Source organism: Peromyscus californicus, unplaced genomic scaffold (assembly GCF_007827085.1).
Source record: "Peromyscus californicus insignis strain IS unplaced genomic scaffold, ASM782708v3 Scaffold_8__1_contigs__length_139910024, whole genome shotgun sequence".
In the NCBI taxonomy this organism is placed as follows: domain Eukaryota; kingdom Metazoa; phylum Chordata; class Mammalia; order Rodentia; family Cricetidae; genus Peromyscus; species Peromyscus californicus.
Window position 1 is genome coordinate 120096518 of NW_026294606.1, and position 20329 is coordinate 120116846.

The 20329-nt window shown below is 43.0% G+C and overlaps 1 protein-coding gene across 1 annotated transcript in view; it reads right to left on the reverse strand.

Moving 5' to 3' along the window:
• Positions 1-20329, reverse strand: part of Fto (FTO alpha-ketoglutarate dependent dioxygenase) — a 366039-nt gene that overhangs the window by 218231 nt on the left and 127479 nt on the right. The window contains exon 4 of the mRNA XM_052727800.1: positions 17586-17729. Within this exon, the coding sequence (XP_052583760.1) occupies positions 17586-17729 (144 nt within the window). The remainder of the gene's footprint in view (positions 1-17585; positions 17730-20329) is intronic.

A 20329-nucleotide genomic window follows, 5' to 3' on the forward strand; every position in this document is an offset into this window, starting at 1 on the left:
GTTGGATAGTGAAATCCAATCTCCCTGAGTTCCCACAGTCACTGAAGCTCTTCATTCTCACTCACCTGTCCACTCTCCTCTCTCAATCTTAATATTTATGACCTGATTTTTTCCTAGATGTTGGGACACCCTTGAGTGAGAACATTTTCAGAACTGAATAGCTGATAAGAGGGGGAAGGGAAACTTCTGGCAAGATGTCAGACTAGACAAAGACACTGGCTTCCTCCTTCCCAGAGAAACTTCACTGGAAGATAAAAACACCAAAAGCTCTTGCAGCACCATGCACTAGAGAAAGGGCTCAGGACTCCGGAAGCCAGTGTCTGTGCTAGAAACAGGGCGGGTGGAACTAGACTGTGGAAGGGCAAAGGAAGTAGATACGTGGCTGTCTCTCAAAGAGCAGCCTGCCTAATACATACGCAATTGGATCCCAAGAGGAGTGCTCACCCTCTGCCACAGGATCTGGAGAAGCTACAGGTGCCCAGAGGCCAGGGCTACGGTCACTGAGGGACAGCACTGGATGCTACAATGCTGCTGCTGCCAGCTGTGCTCTGAGAAGGGGGCCAGGCAGGTCTGAAGTGAGGGCTTGGAACAAAAAGCAATGCTCCCCAAAGTCACATCTACTCATACAGCAAGCATCTCCATCACATGAAGACACACAGAAGTTATGACACATGCTCCAATTTACCAAGCTGCCATCTTGGCTACGGGAACACATTTAGCCAAAATTTCATCTCTATCTCCCACAGACAAATCACAAGGAGCCAATAGTAGTCCTCTTTTTATAAGGATAAACAGACAAGAAGAAACCACAGATTTAGGCAAAAAAAATACTACAGTTCAAAGAAACAGAACCACTTTGACTGACAGAGCCTCTGTAGGGGGGCTCAAACTGAGAAGGAGACAGCTAGAAAATTCTCAACTCTTTTAGAAGACACTCGATTCTAGTGTCTCCTAAGTCTTCATTCTGCAGCTGTTAGAAGGCCAAAGCTGATGTGAAAATGGAATCCTAGGAAATCAGTGAAGATTGCTGGGTTTTATTTTGTTTTTAACTAGAACGGTCACATTTAAAGCGACACCCGGCGTGAACAGCATGCTGCTGGCTTGCCCAAAAAAAAAAACAAAACAAAACAAAACAAAAAACCCAACCTACTGGAGTAGATGAGTGAGCTAAAGAAATACCTCTGGAACTCAGAAGGAAATGCAAAGGCAGGCATAGGAGAGGCAAGACACCAAAATACCTATCACTGAATCCTGAGAAAGAAAACAAGCAAGAAAGAAAGGATACACCTGTTTCCAAGGCTGCAAAAAGACCTGATTTTGTGCTTGACCAAGTACATAAATACATTCTGACAAAAATTAAATGTAAAACATTGTGTCCAGGTGTGGTGGTACACAACTTTAATCCCAGAACTCAGGAGGCACAGATGGATCTCTGAGTCTAAGGCCAGCCTGGTCTATCTACATATGGAGTTCCAGGCCAGCTAAGCCTACATGGTATGACCTTGTCTCAAAAAACAAACAAACAAACAAACAAACAAATTACAAATGTTGTATGACAAACATCATTGTCAACTTTATGAGATTTAACATCGCCAGGGAAGCACATGCTGGGGTGGGTTTATGAGGGTGTTTCCAGAAAGGTTAACTGAGTAGGAAGACCCACCCTGAACTAGATACCACCATTCCCCTGACTGGGGCCCTGGAGTGAAGAAAAGGGAAAAGCAAGCTGAGCACCAACACATGTCTGCTTTCTGCCTGCAGATGCAATGGGACCCACAACCTCACAGGTGTGTAGCCATGCCTCCCCCACCATGACGGACTGCACCCTCGAACTCAGAGCCTAACAAACCCTTCCTTAAACTGCTTTCGTCACATTCTGCCCCAACAATGAGAAAAGTAACTAACACAAATGCCACAACCATGCTGTCTTGTTCACTATAGGTGGTAGTATAAACTGAGAAAGTTATGAGAACTCCATCTTAACTATTCTTACTTAAGACTTCTTTGGCTAGTCAAGGTCTTTGGTGGTTACGTATAAATTTTAGTAACTCTAGCTTCTATTCCTGAAAAAAGAAAAAAAAGGTTGATAGGAATTTCAGAAAGTTCTAATTCGTTTGGTGGTAATATGGGCATATTAACAGAACTGGGTTTTTCTAATCCATGAACATGGGCTACCCATCCATTTATTTGTGTCTTCAACTTCTTTCAACAGTGTTTTAGAGTTTTTGGTATACAGAACTTTCGACTTTCTTGATCAAACTTATCCCTGCATAATTTCTTTTGATATTATTGTAACTGGGATTGTCTACTTTGTTTTTTGAAGTTTGCTGTGTATATAATGGCAACTGATTTTTTTTGTTTTGTTTTGGTTTGGTTTTGGTTTTTGGTTTTTCAAGACAGGCTTGCCCTGTGTAACAGCCCTGGCTGTCCTAGAACTAGCTCCACAGATCAGGCTGGCATTGAACTCAGAGAGATCCACCTGCCTCTGCCTCCCATGCATTTGTTATAATCTTCTTTGTAGTTACGCCAATAATAATTGGTGACTTTGGTAACTGATTGGTTCATTTAATAATTGGAGCTGCAGACATAGCAAGCATGTCCACATATAAATAAGTTTCTGACCGCTATCCCCATCATTTCTTCTAATGTTAGCATTATCTGAGTGCTGGGATTACAGGCGTGCGCCCCGACCTCCCTGCAGTAACTGACGTTTTATGTTTATCTTATATCTCACAACTTTAATATTAGTTCTAACAGGGTTTCTGTTTCGTTTTGCTTTTTGCATTCTCTTTTTAGAGTTGCTCATATCTAACATCGTCTGCAGTCACAGGCAGTTTTACTGCCACCTTTCATCAAATCTGAAAGCCTTATTTTCATCTTGCCTAAATGCCGCATCAAGTACTATGCTAACTAGAAGAGCTAACAGTGGGCAGCCCTGCCTTGATGTGTGTGTGTGTGTGTGTGTGTATGTGTGTGTGTGTGTGTGTGTGTGTAGTCTTCTCACATAGGACACTGGAAGATGCTGAGTCTGCCAAATGTTTTTCTGCATTGCTTTCAATCATCACACGATTTATCCTTTTATTGGATTAATATAACATACAACAGTAAGTAATCAATATGCATATGTTTAGCTGTCCTGCCCACCAGGGATAAAGACCAGTAGATCTTGACATGTGATCGCTTTGTTACTGAGTATAGCTTGCTATTATTTTGTTAAGGATTATCTATGTACCTCAGAGATACTAGGCCAGTAATAGTCTTTTCTCCTACTGCCTTTCTCTGCTGTTATGAGGGTGATGATGGATTCATAACTCACACCTGGAAATGCTCTTGCCTTTTCAGTTCCTTAGGAGATTTTCAGAAGGACTGTCATAGGTTCTTTAAATGTTTGGTGTTAAATCTGGCAAAGCCCTCAGAACCTCGGCTTTTCTCCGCTGCGAGGCCATGATTACTAGTCCATAATCATCACTACACATCTGTCTGTGTTGATTCTCTCCTTCATCACAAGTCTGCCTCAGCAATGGTATGTGTCTAAGAGTTTATCCCGTTGTCTAGGTTACTAAATTGGCTGGGATAAGGCCCCTGGCAGCAGTCTCTTAAGATCTATTGCATTCCGTTGCACAAGTTGTTAGGATTTTGCATTCATTTCTGATTTTATTTCTCTGTTCTTTTTCTTAATGTTGTTGAACTTCTCAAAAAACTAGAATCTTAGTTTTGTATATTTTTCTATTGTCATTTTGGTCTCTATTTCATTTATTTCTACTCTGTTCTTATTATTTCCTTCCTTCTGCTAGTTTCAAATTAGTTTTTTTTCTCTTCTTTTCCTAGTTTCTTGAGATATAAATTCAGGTTGTTTACTTGTGGTCTTTCCCTAATATAACCATCTATTGCTATAAACTCCCCTCAAAAGTTTTGGTATTTTCATTTCTCTAAAAATGTTTTTAGTTCCTTTTATTTTTAAGAAACTGGTTTTTGAGGACTTCTAAAATTCCAGTATGTGTGAATTTTACAGAAATTTCAGTACATGAATTTTACAGAAAAATACAGTACACTGATATTTCTGCCTATAACATCACTGTGGTAAAGGTGAAAACATTAGCTTCTTAAGAGTGTCATTACTTGTTTTGTGGCAAAACATATCATCTAACCTGGGGATGCTTCCTGTGCGCTATACACCTGCTGCTGGAAAGGCTGCTCCAGACATGGCTCCTTTGGGTTGACATGGCTGTCCAAGCCTGTTGTTCACTGATTTTCTGTCTGGATGATCTATCTATTATTGACAATAGGGAGCTGAGCTCTTCTCTCTTTTATATATATATTGCTAAATATTTCTCCCTTCAGTTCTAATATTTGCTTCATGTATCTAGGTACTCTGGGGTTCATGAATGTACATTTGCAACCACTCCATGTCTAACAGTTTAACGACTTATTGTTATTGCGCATGACCTGCACCTCTCAGGAGTTTGTGACATCAAGCCTCACTTGTCTGATGTAAGCACCGTCACCTTTGTCTTCAGCTGTTACTTCGCACATAACTTCTCTTGTTACCCACTCATCTCCAGGGAGTATCTGGCGACGAGAAGTATCTGGTGGGTTTTACTTTCTGCTGTTTCAGTCACTGGCAGTCAACTCAATCCAACATCCTTCATCTACACCACGATGGCATCTACATCACGATGGCACGCCAGGATCACCTCAAGTACATAATCTTTGTGACGTATCATCAGAAGATAATCAGCCCCTGTCTGAGTGTCCCGATAGTCTACTTGACTCCATTTCCTCATGGAGGCTCCATATCACACCTCAGCACAAGGAAAGGGGAGTGTGCTCGGAGATGTCTGGGGGAGATCCACATACACGGAATTTTATTAGGGTAAACTATACTCATTCTATTAGTCCCTGCTATTAATAAGAACTTCTATTGCGGCATAATCATAGTTGTTCTATTATAGTTATTACTATTAATCTCCTCTACCTAACTTACAAATTAAACTATCTTAAATTCACATTATAGGGAAAGAACAGGATATACCAGGTTTGGCACACCCATAATTTCAGGCATCTACTGGGTCTCTTGGAACATGTGGCTAAGGGGGAACTACTGCAGTTGGTTTTGTCTTTTGAAAACTCCGTGCAGCAACTCTGTAAGTGCACATGACTAGAGACCTGAACCCACATGTTTACGGCCTTTTTTCCATTACCTTCTGTTAGCCTTTTTGCTTTCTTCCTCTTGTTCCGGCCTCCTCTACAACGTGGTGATGTTCTACAGTGGTACCTTAGATTCTTCTGTCTGTGTCCTCTGCATCCACTGCCCGTTTCTCTGTGTAACCCACAGCAACAACTGTCTGTTAGCTGACTAATGACAACACCGCCAGAATACTGTGCCTCAGCTGGTCCACTCACACTCTGTGCTTTATGTCCGTTCAGATCCTTCACACACAGTGTGTCCATGAGTACAACTACGCTGGTTTTTAACACTTTGTCTCTGAACTGTAATAGGAGAGTTATTATTTATGTGACACAATTACTTTACTAGAGAATTCTGAATTATAGTCTTACCTTTGTAGTGAGTTTCATACTCTGTTTTCATTTTGTCAGTCAGCAGCCTTTCATTTCCACAGGAAGATGTCTCTTTAGCAATTCTTATCGACAAACTGAATGGTAATGAATGCCTAGATCTTGTGTTATGTAGATAAGAATTCTCCTCACTGTTATTTCTGAAGGACAGCCTTGTCATGCTTAGTACTATTTGTTGGCAGATTTTCTTTTGAAAAACTTTGAATATTTCATTCTTCAGGATATTTTGGGGTTTTGTTTTTTGTTTTGTTTCGTTTTGTTTTGTTTTTGCTAAGAAACCACTAATTTCTAAGTGGGCTAGCCTGCAGCTTGGTCAACAGACAGCTAGGCTGATATCTGGCTCCTCAGAGGCAAGCCTGGACTGTCGGTCCAGAATATGGGCCTCTGTCCTTGGTTTACGGGAACTAGCCTGGGGCCTGGACCAACAGGAGCAAGCCAGGCCTGGCTCACAGGCACCACTCCGGCTCTAGAGTCTGTGGAACCATCGTTCCACAGATGTGGAGTCCAGTTGCCCAGATGTGGCCCCTGCGTCCAATGTGGCGTACAAGCGCTGCAAAGACAGTCAACAGAGAATCTACCCGGAGTCTGGGTTCCCAAAGACAGACAGAGATCCTGGGGCTCTGGAGGCCAGACTGGAGTCTGGGCCAGTGGAGATAGGCCTGGTGGTGGCGAGACTTGGCATGTCAGGCCAGAGTCAGATGGGATGGGTCTGCAGATAAGATACTCATTTCACTCCCCACCCCTGCAGTCTGTGTCCCTCAGTTCTATGCTCCCCTACCTCTGCAGAGCCTGTCCCCCTCAGTTCTATGCTCCCCCACCCCTGCAGAGTCTATCCCCCTCAGTTCTATGCTCCCCCACCCTTGCAGTCTATCCCCCTCAGTTCTATGCTTCCCCACCCCTGCAGAGTCTATCCCCCTCAGTTCTATGCTCCCCCACCCTTGCAGTCTATCCCCCTCAGTTCTATGCTTCCCCACCCCTGCAGAGTCTATTCCCCCTCAGTTCTATGCTCCCCCACCCCTGCAGAGTCTATCCCCCTCAGTTCTATGCTCCCCCACCCCTGCAGAGTCTATCCCCCTCAGTTCTATGCTTCCCCACCCCTGCAGAGTCTATCCCCCTCAGTTCTATGCTCCCCCACCCCTGCAGAGCCTGTCCCCCTCAGTTCTATGCTCCCCCACCCCTGCAGAGCCTGTCCCCCTCAGTTCTATGCTCCCCCACCCCTGCAGTCTATCCCCCTCAGTTCTATGCTCCCCCACCCCTGCAGAGCCTGTCCCCCTCAGTTCTATGCTCCCCCACCCCTGCAGTCTATCCCCCTCAGTTCTCAGCATGGAGGTATCTGGGGCTGCTTGTGTTGCAGTCACTAACTAGGTCACCTCACGTGTTTCTTGAGTAGTAGGCAGGAGTGATGGCTGTGTCTAAAGGAGAAAAAAGGAGAAAGCACTCCACTTTTCTGTCTCTAGATAGACAGAAGGACGAGAGTCCTCAGTTTCCCCACCCGTCCCTGCACGGCCTTGGAAAGGCCTTGGAGCCTCAGTCAGAGTGAAGGAAGTGACAGCGAAGCTGACCAGCCCTTCCTGCTTCCTCCTTGTTTTGTCCATGCTCTACCTGCACGCACCCTCTCTCCTCTAGTGACTCAGTTACTCTGAAGGCATTCTGGTGCATGGATAACTGTTCACACGGCATTTCAGCGAGGGCCATGGTGCTGAAAACGCTATTTCACTATATTGTTCGAATGTAAAAGATGACTTTATACTTGATTTAAAAGTGTAATATCCAGGACTATTCACTGAGAGAGATACTTGAGGCTAGGACAGCACTGTCAACTAAAAGAGACGCAGACACTGGAGAAACAGAGTCACCCCTAAACATAAACAAAGGTATCAAATGTAGGAAAGCTGCAAGGAGACTTTAAATAAATGTGTTAGAAGTATTATTACTAGCTTATATAGTCTTAGAGTCTGTAAATTCTCTACAAACTGCATGGCTCATTTCTTATTAATTTCCCAATAACACTTTTCTTTTCTCTGAAACTCAGATACATCATGCTTTAAAGATACAAATGGAAGTTCTCAATGGAGAGGTATTCATTAACAACAACAAAAGAAAACGAATGAAACAAGCAAAAAGGAATGGTAAAGTCTGTCCAGTGAAGGCTAAGTTCTGTAAATGTACAGGACCAAAAGCGTTTCTATAAACACACAACCGGGGTTAGGTGTGCGGCCCAGCAGTGGGGGCCTGCCTGGGACTGCAGGTCCTGGCTTCCATCCCTAACCATACGAACAATGCCAAACAAGGCAGAAGCAGGAGAAGCTCACCTCTGACCTCTTGTTTTAAATTAACTTGTAGAATGTTTACTTTGCTGTTGTATTTTAAGGAGAACAGAGTCTTGAGGTTAGGAATCCATTTCTGATTTCTAAAGATGCATGAAGATTTTCAACCCCACCTGGCAAGAACCACCTTCCCACTTTCCTCCTGCACGCTGCAAGCCTTCCCAAGGCCGTGCAGGGACGGGTGGGGAAACTGAGGACTCTCGTCCTTCTGTCTATCTAGAGACAGAAAAGTGGAGTGCTTTCTCCTTTTGTCTCCTTTAGACACAGCCATCACTCCTGCCTACTACTCAAGAAACACGTGAGGTGACCTAGTTAGTGACTGCACCACGAGCAGCCCCAGACACCTCCAATTCTGGGCCTTCACACGCTTTCTGATCTTCTAACTCAGGTCTTACATCCAGGTTTCACCAGCAGTTGAAGAATATGTAGACTGGTAATAGTATTTATATTATTGTAAATTATATAAATTATTATATTCATATAATCATATCATATCCTCAGTAACCAGTACAAAATTAATCTGACATTCAAACAAGATGATAGCATAGCTTTAAGATATATCTGAATAGTGCCTGAGGAGAAAAGGGGGCATTCTCTCTAAATGTGTACTAAGTTTCTGTTTTGAACAAGCCTCTAAGTTAGATGTTCTCAACCTTCCTAGTGCTGACACCCTTTAATATAGTTGTGGTGACCCCAATCATAAAATTATTTTCCTTGTGACATCATAACTATCATTTTGCTATTGTCATGAATTGTAATGTTTCTGATGGTCTTAGGTGGCCCCTGTGAAAGGATTTTTTGGGCCCCTAGAGGGGTCGTGACCCACAGGTTGAGAACAGCCGCTCTGAGTGCTATGTAGTTCACATACACTCACACTCACACATACTCATATACACACCACACCACACACACACACACACACACACACACACACACACACACAAAGGATCTTTCCTAGTCAGGAATGGTCAAAGATAGAATAAATATTCTCTTTTGCCTATATGGCAAAGATCTATTATCATGAAATAAAAATAAAGAGAATATTGGTTTACTCATTCACTGGAGTCAAGAATACACACACACACACACACACACACACACATAAATATGTATTACCACTTCCCAAAAAAGTAGCTCTCTAGAAGAAAAGCTAATACTTATGGACCAAAAGTTACAGTCCAATGAGAAACATGCCGCACGGGAAGACTGAATCAGGACAGTTATGTTCAATTACTAATCTAGTCATGAGCTGAAACCTTCAAAAAAGATCATTTTATAAATCAGTAGTCCTACCCAGCTATGACGTCCATGAAGCACAGGAATGACCAGCAGGAATGCAGCAGTGGCAGGCACATCTTGGCAGTAACCAACAGCTCTCTAGTTAGACTCAGGCCCACTCAGAAAGAGGAAAACCATGCCTAGTACTGGAGACCTAGCCAACTACCCAGGCAAGTGAGGCCAGAGATCTGGGAGGAGAACCTACAGCTGCCACTTGACTAAACCAGCATGATTCCTAACTAGATTCTAAATACACCCACAGGCAAAAGTAACTCTCAGCCCTCATCAAGGTAACTACTCTCTGCAACAGACGGAGACTATTACAGAAAACCACAACCAATCAATACACAGAGAACAGGCAATGGTGTGGGGCCCAGCCCCAGTGGACCCATTGAGAGCACAACTCCTGCACCTGAAGCTCGGGGACCATCTCAGAAGAGGGACAGAAAGATCGCATGAGCCAGAGGACCAGGATGTATGCTGTGAGACTGAATCTCCTAGGTATTTCAGGGAAACCACACCCACGAAATCTCATCAATGTGGCTGCCTAAACAAGACCAGAACAAGGACAGCACCAGTAGACTAGCCGGCTGGGAAAGAGGAATCACATGGTGCCCCGACCCTAGACAAAGAACTACAGGCAACTCAGGTATACCGAGAAGTGAGAAACAGCTTTCTTCAGGAAAGGGTACCCCGATTGCTTATCCAATACCAAACAGTCAATCCTGAAGTCATATACAAACAAATAACGTTATGTGGACTGAGCAGGTTGTATTTATATATTTGGTAATTTATTTTATATATATATATATATATATATATATATATAACAAAATGGGACACATCTCATGCTTCTGGAGCTGCATTACACAAAAAGGGAGTCCATTTTATCTACTGAAGCCAGGAGCAATGACTCAGGCCTGTATTCCCAGCATCTGGGAAGCTGAAGGAGAAGTCTCTGAAATTAAAAAAAAAAAAAAAAAAATGCTGCCAGCTAACGGCGGGCAGGGATTCTCCCTGCTCCAGGCAGGTAGGTAGGTACAGGACTATCCCAGTTCAGTGTGGCTCTGAAGGGATGAAATGGGAGGGAGCCATAGGATCTGTGCCAGGGAGGGAAGAATACTTTTACCTCCTGGGGTTTTCTTAAGATTCAGAAGAGAATGCACAGGCTGATTAGCATACTGTGTTGTAAAATTCTATGATATCTCATCCTTATTGAAACTAGCATATGGAGATAAAACACAGGTCACTATGCAAAGAACGAGGCAGCCATGAAAGTCTAAATTTGTCTCTAGAGATCTCCAGGGATTAGCTAAACGGACATTTGTTTGGGGAGAAAATTCAAAATCTGTCCCAGTGCAGTGCTTTCAGGGGTTTTCGGCTACATAGCCAAGGCATATTCCCATGAAGTAAAAACAAAGCCCATCCTTGTTTCGCTCACTCACGTATTCAACAGTTGCTTATTAAGCACTTACCATATCCAACTTCCTCTGTCAAGTCTTATAGAAGAGATAAAGCTAACCCAGCCCTGGCTCGGCTCTTGGGAATCTAAGCATAGTCATCTTTACAACAGTCCAGGAAAGAGAAAGAAACACAAGATCCCATGACTACATAATTCGTAGACAAAGCATGAAGACCCTGGGTTTCAGACCCATTGCTTTGCATTTAAACACACAATTCACTGGGCAGGTTGTCTTGAAAAAATAAGTGTTATATGTCTCTAAAGCTCATTTCTGCTTAAAATCTTTATTGAGATCGAGCTTACGCCACGTACAATTCTCCCACTTAAAGATCACACCTGACTGTGTTTTAGCACATCCATACATTACATGGCAATCAAAAACTACTTTTAGAGCGGTCTTCCTTTCAAAAGGAGTCTTGGGGTCTGGGGAGATGGCTCGGTGGACAGGAACACTTTGAATAAGTATGAAGATTTGTGTTCAAATCTCACTGGTTACAGAAATGTGAAAAGTCTGGTGTGGCAATGTATGCCAGTAACCCCAGCACTGGGGGAGGCGGGAAGATGAGAGGAGAGCTGGGACTTGCTGGCCACCAGGCCTGGCTCTAGGTTCAGGAAGAGACCCTAACTCAAGAGAATAAGGCAGAGTGAAAGCGGAGGACATCCGCCTCTGGTCTCTGATCATGCACTGCTGATCACACATGCACATACACTACACACACATACATATGCCACACTCACACACAGATGTTTTTAAAAAGGGAACCCTGTACACATCAGCAGTCAGTCCCCATCAATCTTCCTCTGGGTGGGGGTGTCAGAGCAAAATAACTATTTCCTGGTGATCTTGTAACAGGGAGTAAACACAACACATCAAAGCTTCCAGCACAGTACCTGGCCCTCACTGGACACCCGTCATATGTTTATGAGGTAAATTTCAAGACAGAAGTGATACACACATGAACCTGGGTATGATCAGAAAGTATCAGAGAGAAGAAAATCCTTTCAGAAACCGAAGAGCATGCTTGGCTTTCTGTTCACAAGACGTGGCTCTCTCCCAAGTTCTACAGGAAGCCAGTCACAAAGCCTAAGTGTGAAAATGTCAGCCTCTGGCCAGATGTGTTAGAGTGAAAGTTCCAGGAGATATTCTCGCCCCCGCACATTCTGCCATTCCCGAGAAGATAAGTACACCACCACAGGTTCACATTAGACAAGCAGCTGGAACTGTCCTGTCATGTTTCTACCTTTCCGAGTAAAAGCAAACATGACAGGTGCCTACTTGGCTGTTCAAGCACTTTCCACTGGAATGGCAATTCCTCAAGCTTACGGGCTGCAGCCTCGAGTTATAATTTATTACTGTTTCCCTTATTCCCTTGCCTCGGCAGAAAACAGAACATAGCACCTACATCTCAAGGCCCGTGAGAGGTAATAAAGTATAATTATTTTGAATTTATGATTAAGCCATAAATTACATGTACTTTTTCCTTCAGCTGGTCACTTAGAGGCTGGGGGAGGAAGAGAATGGGGTCAGAAGCCTTTTGCTTTGAATAAAATGTCTAAATCTAGGCAGGGCTGAGGAACACCTGAAGGATTTACAAAGATACTACAGTCTCCAAGTTAAATCCCAAGAGAGCCCCCAGTCAGGCTAAGTTAAATCCTAGTGACCTCTGTTCTTCCTGCCCACAGGGCGACAGCCTCCAACTAGAGTGCCCATGTTGCCTTGAAAAACAGAAGCAGGCGTCACCCTTCAGGTTACACCACATCAAATGTTCACGGTGTTCTGGCCTTGCTGTCGCTAAGCCGCAAGTATTTCATAGAGGGGGAAATAAATCTAAAAAAAATGACCAGGTTCCATAAGTAAAGGCAGCCTCAAACAAAGTAATACTGGTCAGCAGAGTTCCATTCAGCAGTGGCCAGATGCTAACTGTGTCACCCTCCAAAGCCAACTGGTGAGATTTACCGCTCTTGAAGTTACTCTGTGAGGTGATGGAAATATACGTGTAAAGCAATGAGCTGCAAAGCCCACAGAGCTCAGGGCCTGAGGCAGGAGAAGCGCCCACATTCAGCACTCTTCCGTCACTGCGTCGCCAGGCTGGTTCTCCAGTATGCCATGGCCCGGGTCCCAGTCTCTACAGTAAGACCCACATTAAGTGTAGCCTGCAAGGCACAGGCCCACACACCTCTCCTGACTCCTAACAAGTACAGTGAGAAACAAGGCACAGGGAAGCTCTCATTTTACCTGGACGGCCAAGACTCAAAGATGTGCTAACACTGTGGGGTCATGCATAGTGCAGCGAGCCTGGAACGAGCTCAGCGGGCAGGAAGTCCTACCTACAGTCTTGCCTTACTCCCCTCTACACAGTGGTGAGTGAAAATAAAACCCAACAAAGCCAGGCATTTCAACTTCTGCGGTCTCTTTCTGCTTCAGCCAAGGATTCCGTTTTTGAATTTGACAACCAAGGTCTGCAGTAGCTGGCTCTGGTACTGACAACAGACGTTTGTTTAAAAGTGAGATTCGGCTGGACTTAAGTAAGAAAGAGACCCGAGAGATCAGCCGTGAACAGTGACATTCAAGACATCACAGTGATACATTAAGGGGGACGGACCAGCAGAGGGCTGCCCAGTGTTCCCTCACCTTTGTCCCCAAACATCCCACCTCCACACCCAGCTCCTGGTTAATGAACAGAATTTAGTTGCTGTCCCTTGAACTGTATAATCTGCTCCACAAAAAACAAACCCAGTTTGTCTCCGAGCACTCCTAAGTCCCTGACTCCCTGGCTACAAGCAGTCTATGGAAAACAGCTGTGGCAAAGTAAATCATCCGACCCTGAGAAACACCAGAGTAAATGGTTTTTTTCTTTCTTTCTTTTTTTTCCTCCTCTAAGTGTGTTTTGAAGTCCTGGTTGGAAAATTAGTGAAAATTGTAAATCTGTTTGCAAATCTGGTCTTGTCTAACTGTGAGATTAGGGCAAAGATTCCAATTTAAAAGTAAAACTGTGACAGCCCCGAGAAGTGTGTCCTCGGGCACTGCCATCAGGGCTTCGCTCACACCCACGGCAGGGGATTTATTACCGGCACCCGACACGTTCCCCATCAGACACCCCTGGAGTATTCACTTGAGACAGTGGGGTGCGGGCTGCACTTCCTCTGCAGACCAATATATTATTATAAATTGAGCTAAACTGTTTCCTTTCTGTAAGTGCTGCGAAGTTCAGACTTCAGTTATCAGAGGAGGCCCAGGGCCGTCCAGGGGGCTCCTTAGTATTTGGATTTTTAAAAGCTAACATGAAAAGGCAACACTATACAATGGTTGCTTTTATTTTTTTTCAAATTATGAGTTTTTAAATAGGAGATGGAAGAAATTCATTTTCAAAATCAAATACGATATCTTCATAAAAATACATTCTAAATGCAGACTTTGGGGTACACTTGCTATGCCTAAAACAGTATAGTAGAAACCAACAATGTCACCTATGTCTGAAGGCAGGAGGTAGAAAGTACTAGATTTTTATATCCTGAATATCAACTTCCAAAACTAGCATGAATTTCTTGAGTTTATCACCTACAAGTCTATAATGCTTAGAGACTCAGTGAATGTTTGAACATGTACATTCCTTGTAATGACATCAAAAGGATGATGTAACCAATCAAATGTTTTAATAATGTGATTAATTAAATGTTTTCACTACTAATCCAGCTATTAAATTTAAAAAAAAAAAAAAAAAACCTTTAAAACTGGAAAAAACGAAAACCAGAATACTGTCATCCTTTCTTCCCTTCCAGAACCACAATGCTTCATGGAGAGAAGTGGACTGAAGGCCCAAAGCAGGGGGAGTGCAGGGGTAGGGTGAGGGGACAGGGGGCACCTGGGGAAGAGAGAGTGCAGGGGTAGGGTGAGGGGACAGGGGGCACCTGGGGAAGAGAAAGTGCAGGGGTAGGGTGAGGGGACAGGGGGCACCTGGGGAAGAGAAAGTGCAGGGGTAGGGTGAGGGGTCATGGGAGCACCTGGGGTAGAGAAAGGCCTGACGTGGGAATGCTGAAACCTAAGCAGACTCAAATGTCAGGTTCTAACTCCTAACTCTTATTTGCCGTGTAACCATGGATAAGTCTATCAGTCTAACTAGAATTCTTTTATAGGAATAGCTAATATTTGCCTCTCGGGTTACAAGAAAAATAACAGAATGCTTCACTTGTCATTAGTTCATAATAAATGTGCTTGCTACTAATACTACTACTGTTCCAGATATGCATGTGTGGGGAGAGACTGGGCAGGAATATATTCATCACATATGAAACTCGTTTTTATATTCTTTCCTTTTATACTCTACAGTGTTTCTTTTCTCTAGGATGAACATAAGCTGCTTTTTAAATTATGTATATACATGTGTGTCTGTGTGCAGCTATATGATGTGAGTGCAGGTACCAACAGAGACCAGAAGAGGTTGTCAGACCCCCTGGAGTTACAGGCAGTTATAAGCAGTGCATCATGGGTGCTAGGAATTGAACTGAGCTCTGCAAAAGGAATAAACATTCTTTACCACTGAGTTCTCTCTCACACACTCTGGTTTTGAATCAGAGGAAGTCATAGAAGATGTTATTAAATGCACAGAAGATAGCAGAGCTTTTACAATGCAAATCCACTGGTTTCATACACAGATAAACAGGAAACTATTTGAAAAGGCTCCATTCTGGCTCTTATCTCCTCCACATACACAAATTATTCATAGAAATTACCAACAAAGTATCCCAAGAGAAGTCCTTTATTTAGATTCAAGACAAATGTCCAAATTTAGGGAGAACAAAAACTTCAGTTACAATCTTTTTATACAAATGGCATTCAATGACAGGGATAGGGACATCAGAGTGAAAGCATGGATCCCAAGGTCAAAGGGAATGAAGTGAGAGATGACCTTGACACTGACAACAGCCAGAGTTCAGCATCCTGAGATCCAGCCAACAGGACCACAGTCAGAGTGGGCAAAGCACCGCCCGTGAAGCCTGTGGCTGGCACAGTCTCTGCTCTGCCACCTATGGAGGGAGAGGTAGACAAATCTGCAGCTCGGACATCTCCCGCAGAAGGCTGGTTAGAGTCTGACTGCTTCAGCGAACACATTTGTACACTGTGTAGCAAGATCCAATGGGAAGTAAGACACTGCACTGGAGCTGCAGAAGGGTACAGCACCAAGTCCCACAGTTACTGTCAATCCCCACACAAAAACCAAGGAAAACGCCTCAGACTGGCCTAATGTTATTAGTGTGTCTGTCTGTCTGTCTGTCTGTCTGCCCAACCCTCGCTTTCTCTAAGGTGAATAATCTTTCTCTCACCAGGGAGATCTCATTTTAGCATCCATTATGCTAATCAAATAACAAAAACCTAATGTCTGATATTAGGAGTAATAATGAGATTCTTTTTTTCTTCTTATTGCTATGCATTTTTATTGGCACATATTTACTGTGTGCTTAATTTGCATAGTATTCATATAAGCTGTTAGTCTCTTATTTAAACAAAGCACAAGACTCAGACTCTAAGATCTCCAACAAAGAAAAGTAGTGTGTACTTAATAGTCTTTTAGTTTCTCTACTCTTACTTTTACAAAACACTGTAGTTAGGTCAGGTAATATTGGTTTTCCATGTAAAATAGTAATATAAAATCTCCTTCAAAATTAAGTTTATTTCAGTGGTGGAAAAGAGCAAGTTTTTGAGAGAACAAGTTCATGACCGATAGAGTTAGCACTTGACTATGGCAAGGACCCAGACACTGACATGCAATAAACCAAAGCCTGGAAAACACTAATGCGCCACTTCATACTATGAAGTCCTAGGAGGCACGGAGCAAGATCTACTGCTCTCCAATGTCTCCCCAGAACCTTACTCCGTACCTGCAATACAGAAACTCCACAAATACCAGACTTAACAGGAAAATAATCCTAACCAAAAACTGATCTCAAGCCCTAGTTCTTCCTAGCTCAAAAGCCAAGAGACCATTAGATCTCTGCAAGCAGACAGGGATAAACAAACCTGGGGACACCAGAAGGCAGAGCCTAGGGGAGAATAAACTGAGAAGCTGTCTCTGTTTATGTGTACACACGTGCATGTTCCTGTGGAGTGCATCTGTGTATGCCAATACACGAGTGTGTGTGTGTTTATGCGTGGAAGCTGGAGGTCAACCTTGGTACTTTTCCTCCAATGGGTTTTTTGAGACATAGTCTCACTGGCTTGAGCTGGCTGATCAGCAAGCCCCAGGGAGTCTCCTGCCTCCTCTCTGGTACTGGGATTCACTAGGGCATGTCCTCACACCGGGGCTTCTTTCTGTGGATCAAGCCCAGGTCCTCACGCTTGCATGTCGAGCCATGCCCATTCTAGCCCATTAGAAGCTTCGTGAGTAAAAACACAAAAGAAGCATGTCTGCACACTTTGCAGTGGAAGATAAGTTGAGAACAAATAACACTAAAAATTCTAAAACTAAGCAGCAAAAATCAAAGCACCCCAAACTCCACAGCTCCATTTACTGTAAGCTCACAAGTAATAATTTCCAAAGAATTAAAACACAAGCAGAGAGAAAGAGACCGTGGCCAAGCCCGAGAAGAAACTGGCTTATTGCTCTTGCAGAGGACCCGAGTTCAGTTCCCAACACCTATATGGTAGCTCACAACTGTCTGTAATTCCAGTTTCAGGGGGTCCAACCTCTTCTCGCCCTAAGGTTACCACATATGCATGTGGTGCACAAACATACATGAATGCAAGCAAATTCACTCACACACACAAAATAAATAAATATAAAATTAAAAGATTAAATTAATGCGCTACATGTCCTCAAAAAATTCGTTATGAATACAAAGTATTCAAAAAGTTTATTTCAAAAGACAGACCCCAAACATGCATAACCCCCATGACTCTAAGCTCAGACAAGTAAAACAGCAGTCCCAGAGTCTCCAGACATTACCCAGCATGAAATAGCAGTCTCCCTGGTGAAGAGGTATTGCCAAGCCTGGCGTCTCGATATCCCAGGAGATCTTGAAACCAACATGCCAAGTGTCAGGATCTCTTCCCTCGAAGCTGGACTCATCCTCACTTTCGTCTTCAGAGCCTGTGGAGACAGGGGAAGTGCTCAGCAAAGACACACTTCATCTACATTCCCGAGCTTTCTGCTGTTACCTTAGAAATTACTGGTCTCTTAATAAAATATAGATGTTAAGTAAAGAACATCCTTTTGTGTCATGATTTCTAAAACAGACATTTAAGAATATCCTTAGCATGGATTTATCTTTTTCACCAAAAAAAAAAAAACCTTAAATATGAGGAAACAACCAGAGATTAAGAAGAGAACAAAAGATTATTTTGTTCAGCTCAAAGCAAATAAATTAGAAAAGCTCAATTAAGGAGGTTTCAAGAAGATATTAATTACCCCAACAATCCAGAGAAAAGGGAATGCTAAAAAAAAAAAAAAAAAAAAAAAAAAAAAAAAAAAAAAAAAAAAAAAAAAAAAAAAAAAAACCCTGACAAGGTGGAGAGGAAACTATAAAAGGATTCTCTCTCAGGGCAACAGGCTCAAAGAGTTTCAAAAAACTTCCTACTAAAGATATTTAAGGAACAAGTAGGTCATTTTAGTGGGCCTCCATACTGCTTTGGAGCATAGAAAGAGACATTCCCAGAATCATTCTATTAAAATAATACATATCAAAACATAAAAGAAAACATGCTTGTACAGAAACCAATCTCACATCGAATAATGAATGTTAAATTTCTAACTATGAGAACAGGGACTCCAGGTCCAACATCATATTAAAAGAACATTCTATGACCTGGTAAAACTTGTTTTAGGAATACAAGGGTAGCTCTACAAAATAGCCAATATCCAAAAGCTTAAGATTTAAACTTTATCATATTTGGGGAGAGAGGGAGGGAGAGAGAAGGAGAGAGGGACAGAGAGGGAGAGGGGGAGGGGGGAGAGAGAAAGAGAGGGAGTGAGAGAGATAACTTTAGTGACACAAAACACAAAAACTAAACAAATCAATACATTATCCTTCCATGGAACCTAAATATAATGGGACTAAAAGCTACTTTCTCAACACGATATAGTACAGACCTGCCTCAGTCTCAAAGTGAACAGTAGAACTGTACCCAAATCTAAGAACTAGAGAAGGGTGCTGTGGGGCTTTGAAAGAGAATGGCCTCAAGGGCTCATATATTTGATGCTTGGTCCCCAGTTGGTGGAACTGTTTGAGAAGGATTAGGAGATGTGAATGTGTTGGAGATGTGCCAATGGGTCTGTGTCTGTCTCTCTCCCTCTCTCCCTCTCTCTCTCTCTCTCTCTCTCTCTCTCTCCCCCTCTCTCCCTCCCTCCCTCCCCCACCCCCGCCCCCGTCCCTGCCTCTCTATCTCTTGCTAGCTTGCTCACTCTCTCTCTGCCTCATGTTTATGGATCAGATATGCGCTCTCAGCTACTGCCTCAGCGCTGTGCCTGCCTACCTGCTACCATGCTCCCCACCATGATGGTCATGAACTGTAATCCTCTGGAAGTGTGGGTCCCCAAACTAAATGCTTTCTTCTATAAGTTGCCTTGGTCATAGTATCTCTTTATACAAATAGAAGAAATGTAACACAGAGGCTTAGCAACACAAACATCTATCATTATTCTGATGGGAACCACCAACACAATGGTATCTAATTAGAGCAGCCCCAAGCTTGGAAGGTTGGCTCAGTAGACAAAGCTCCTGCTTTACAAGCACAGAACTGGTCCAATTCCCCAGGACTCAAATAAAAACACCCAGTGAGGTGATACACGTTTGTCATCCCAGTGCTGGGGAAGTGGAGACTCATGGTTCCTATGACTTGAAGGCTAACCAGTAAGTCTAACTGGTGAGCTCTAGGCCAATGAGACACCCTACCTCAAAGGAGGTGAACAATGTTCCTAAGGAGGACACCCAAGGTTGGACTCCAACCTCCTAATGCACACACAGACACATACATAGAGTAATAAAAGATAATGAAAATGTCAGTTTCCCCGTAATTAACCTATAAATTTGAAGTAAGGAATATTAAGATGAAGTAATCAAAATAAAAAAACGAGGATGAAGTAATTTATTTTGATTAACAGTTTAGGTGAGCGGCATTGTTAGCCCCTTCTTTGTCACAGAGGACACATTCCAAGGATCCCAGCGTAAGTGTAGAGTCGAGAAAGTATGTTTTTCACACACACATATATATACCCATAAGGTTTACTTTATAAATCAGTTACAATAAGAGATTAATAATAATAACAAAATAGAGCAATTACAAAAAGATGGGCTAATAAAAGCTATCTGAATATCCTGTTTTCATGGCTATCTAACTCCATCGCAAATAGTTTACTGTACTTTTACCTTTTCATTGAATGCAAACACGTCATGGCTACTCTTTGGCATCTACAGACCACCGCATTAAATGCTTGAGATTTGGAGCTACTGTCAACAATAATAAAGTTTAGCTGAACATCAGCACTGCAGTATAGCCACAGCAGATGGGACAACTGCAAGTTACCAAACACTGATGGCTTAGTGTGTACAGCTTGGAAACACTAGAGTGAGGTGACTGACCCTGGGCAGGACATAACAGGATGGCAGCTTTCATCATGCTGTTCAAAAGGAGGCATGCACTTAAAAGTTACTAAGTGTTTGTTTCTAACTTTTCATTTAATAGTTTCAAACA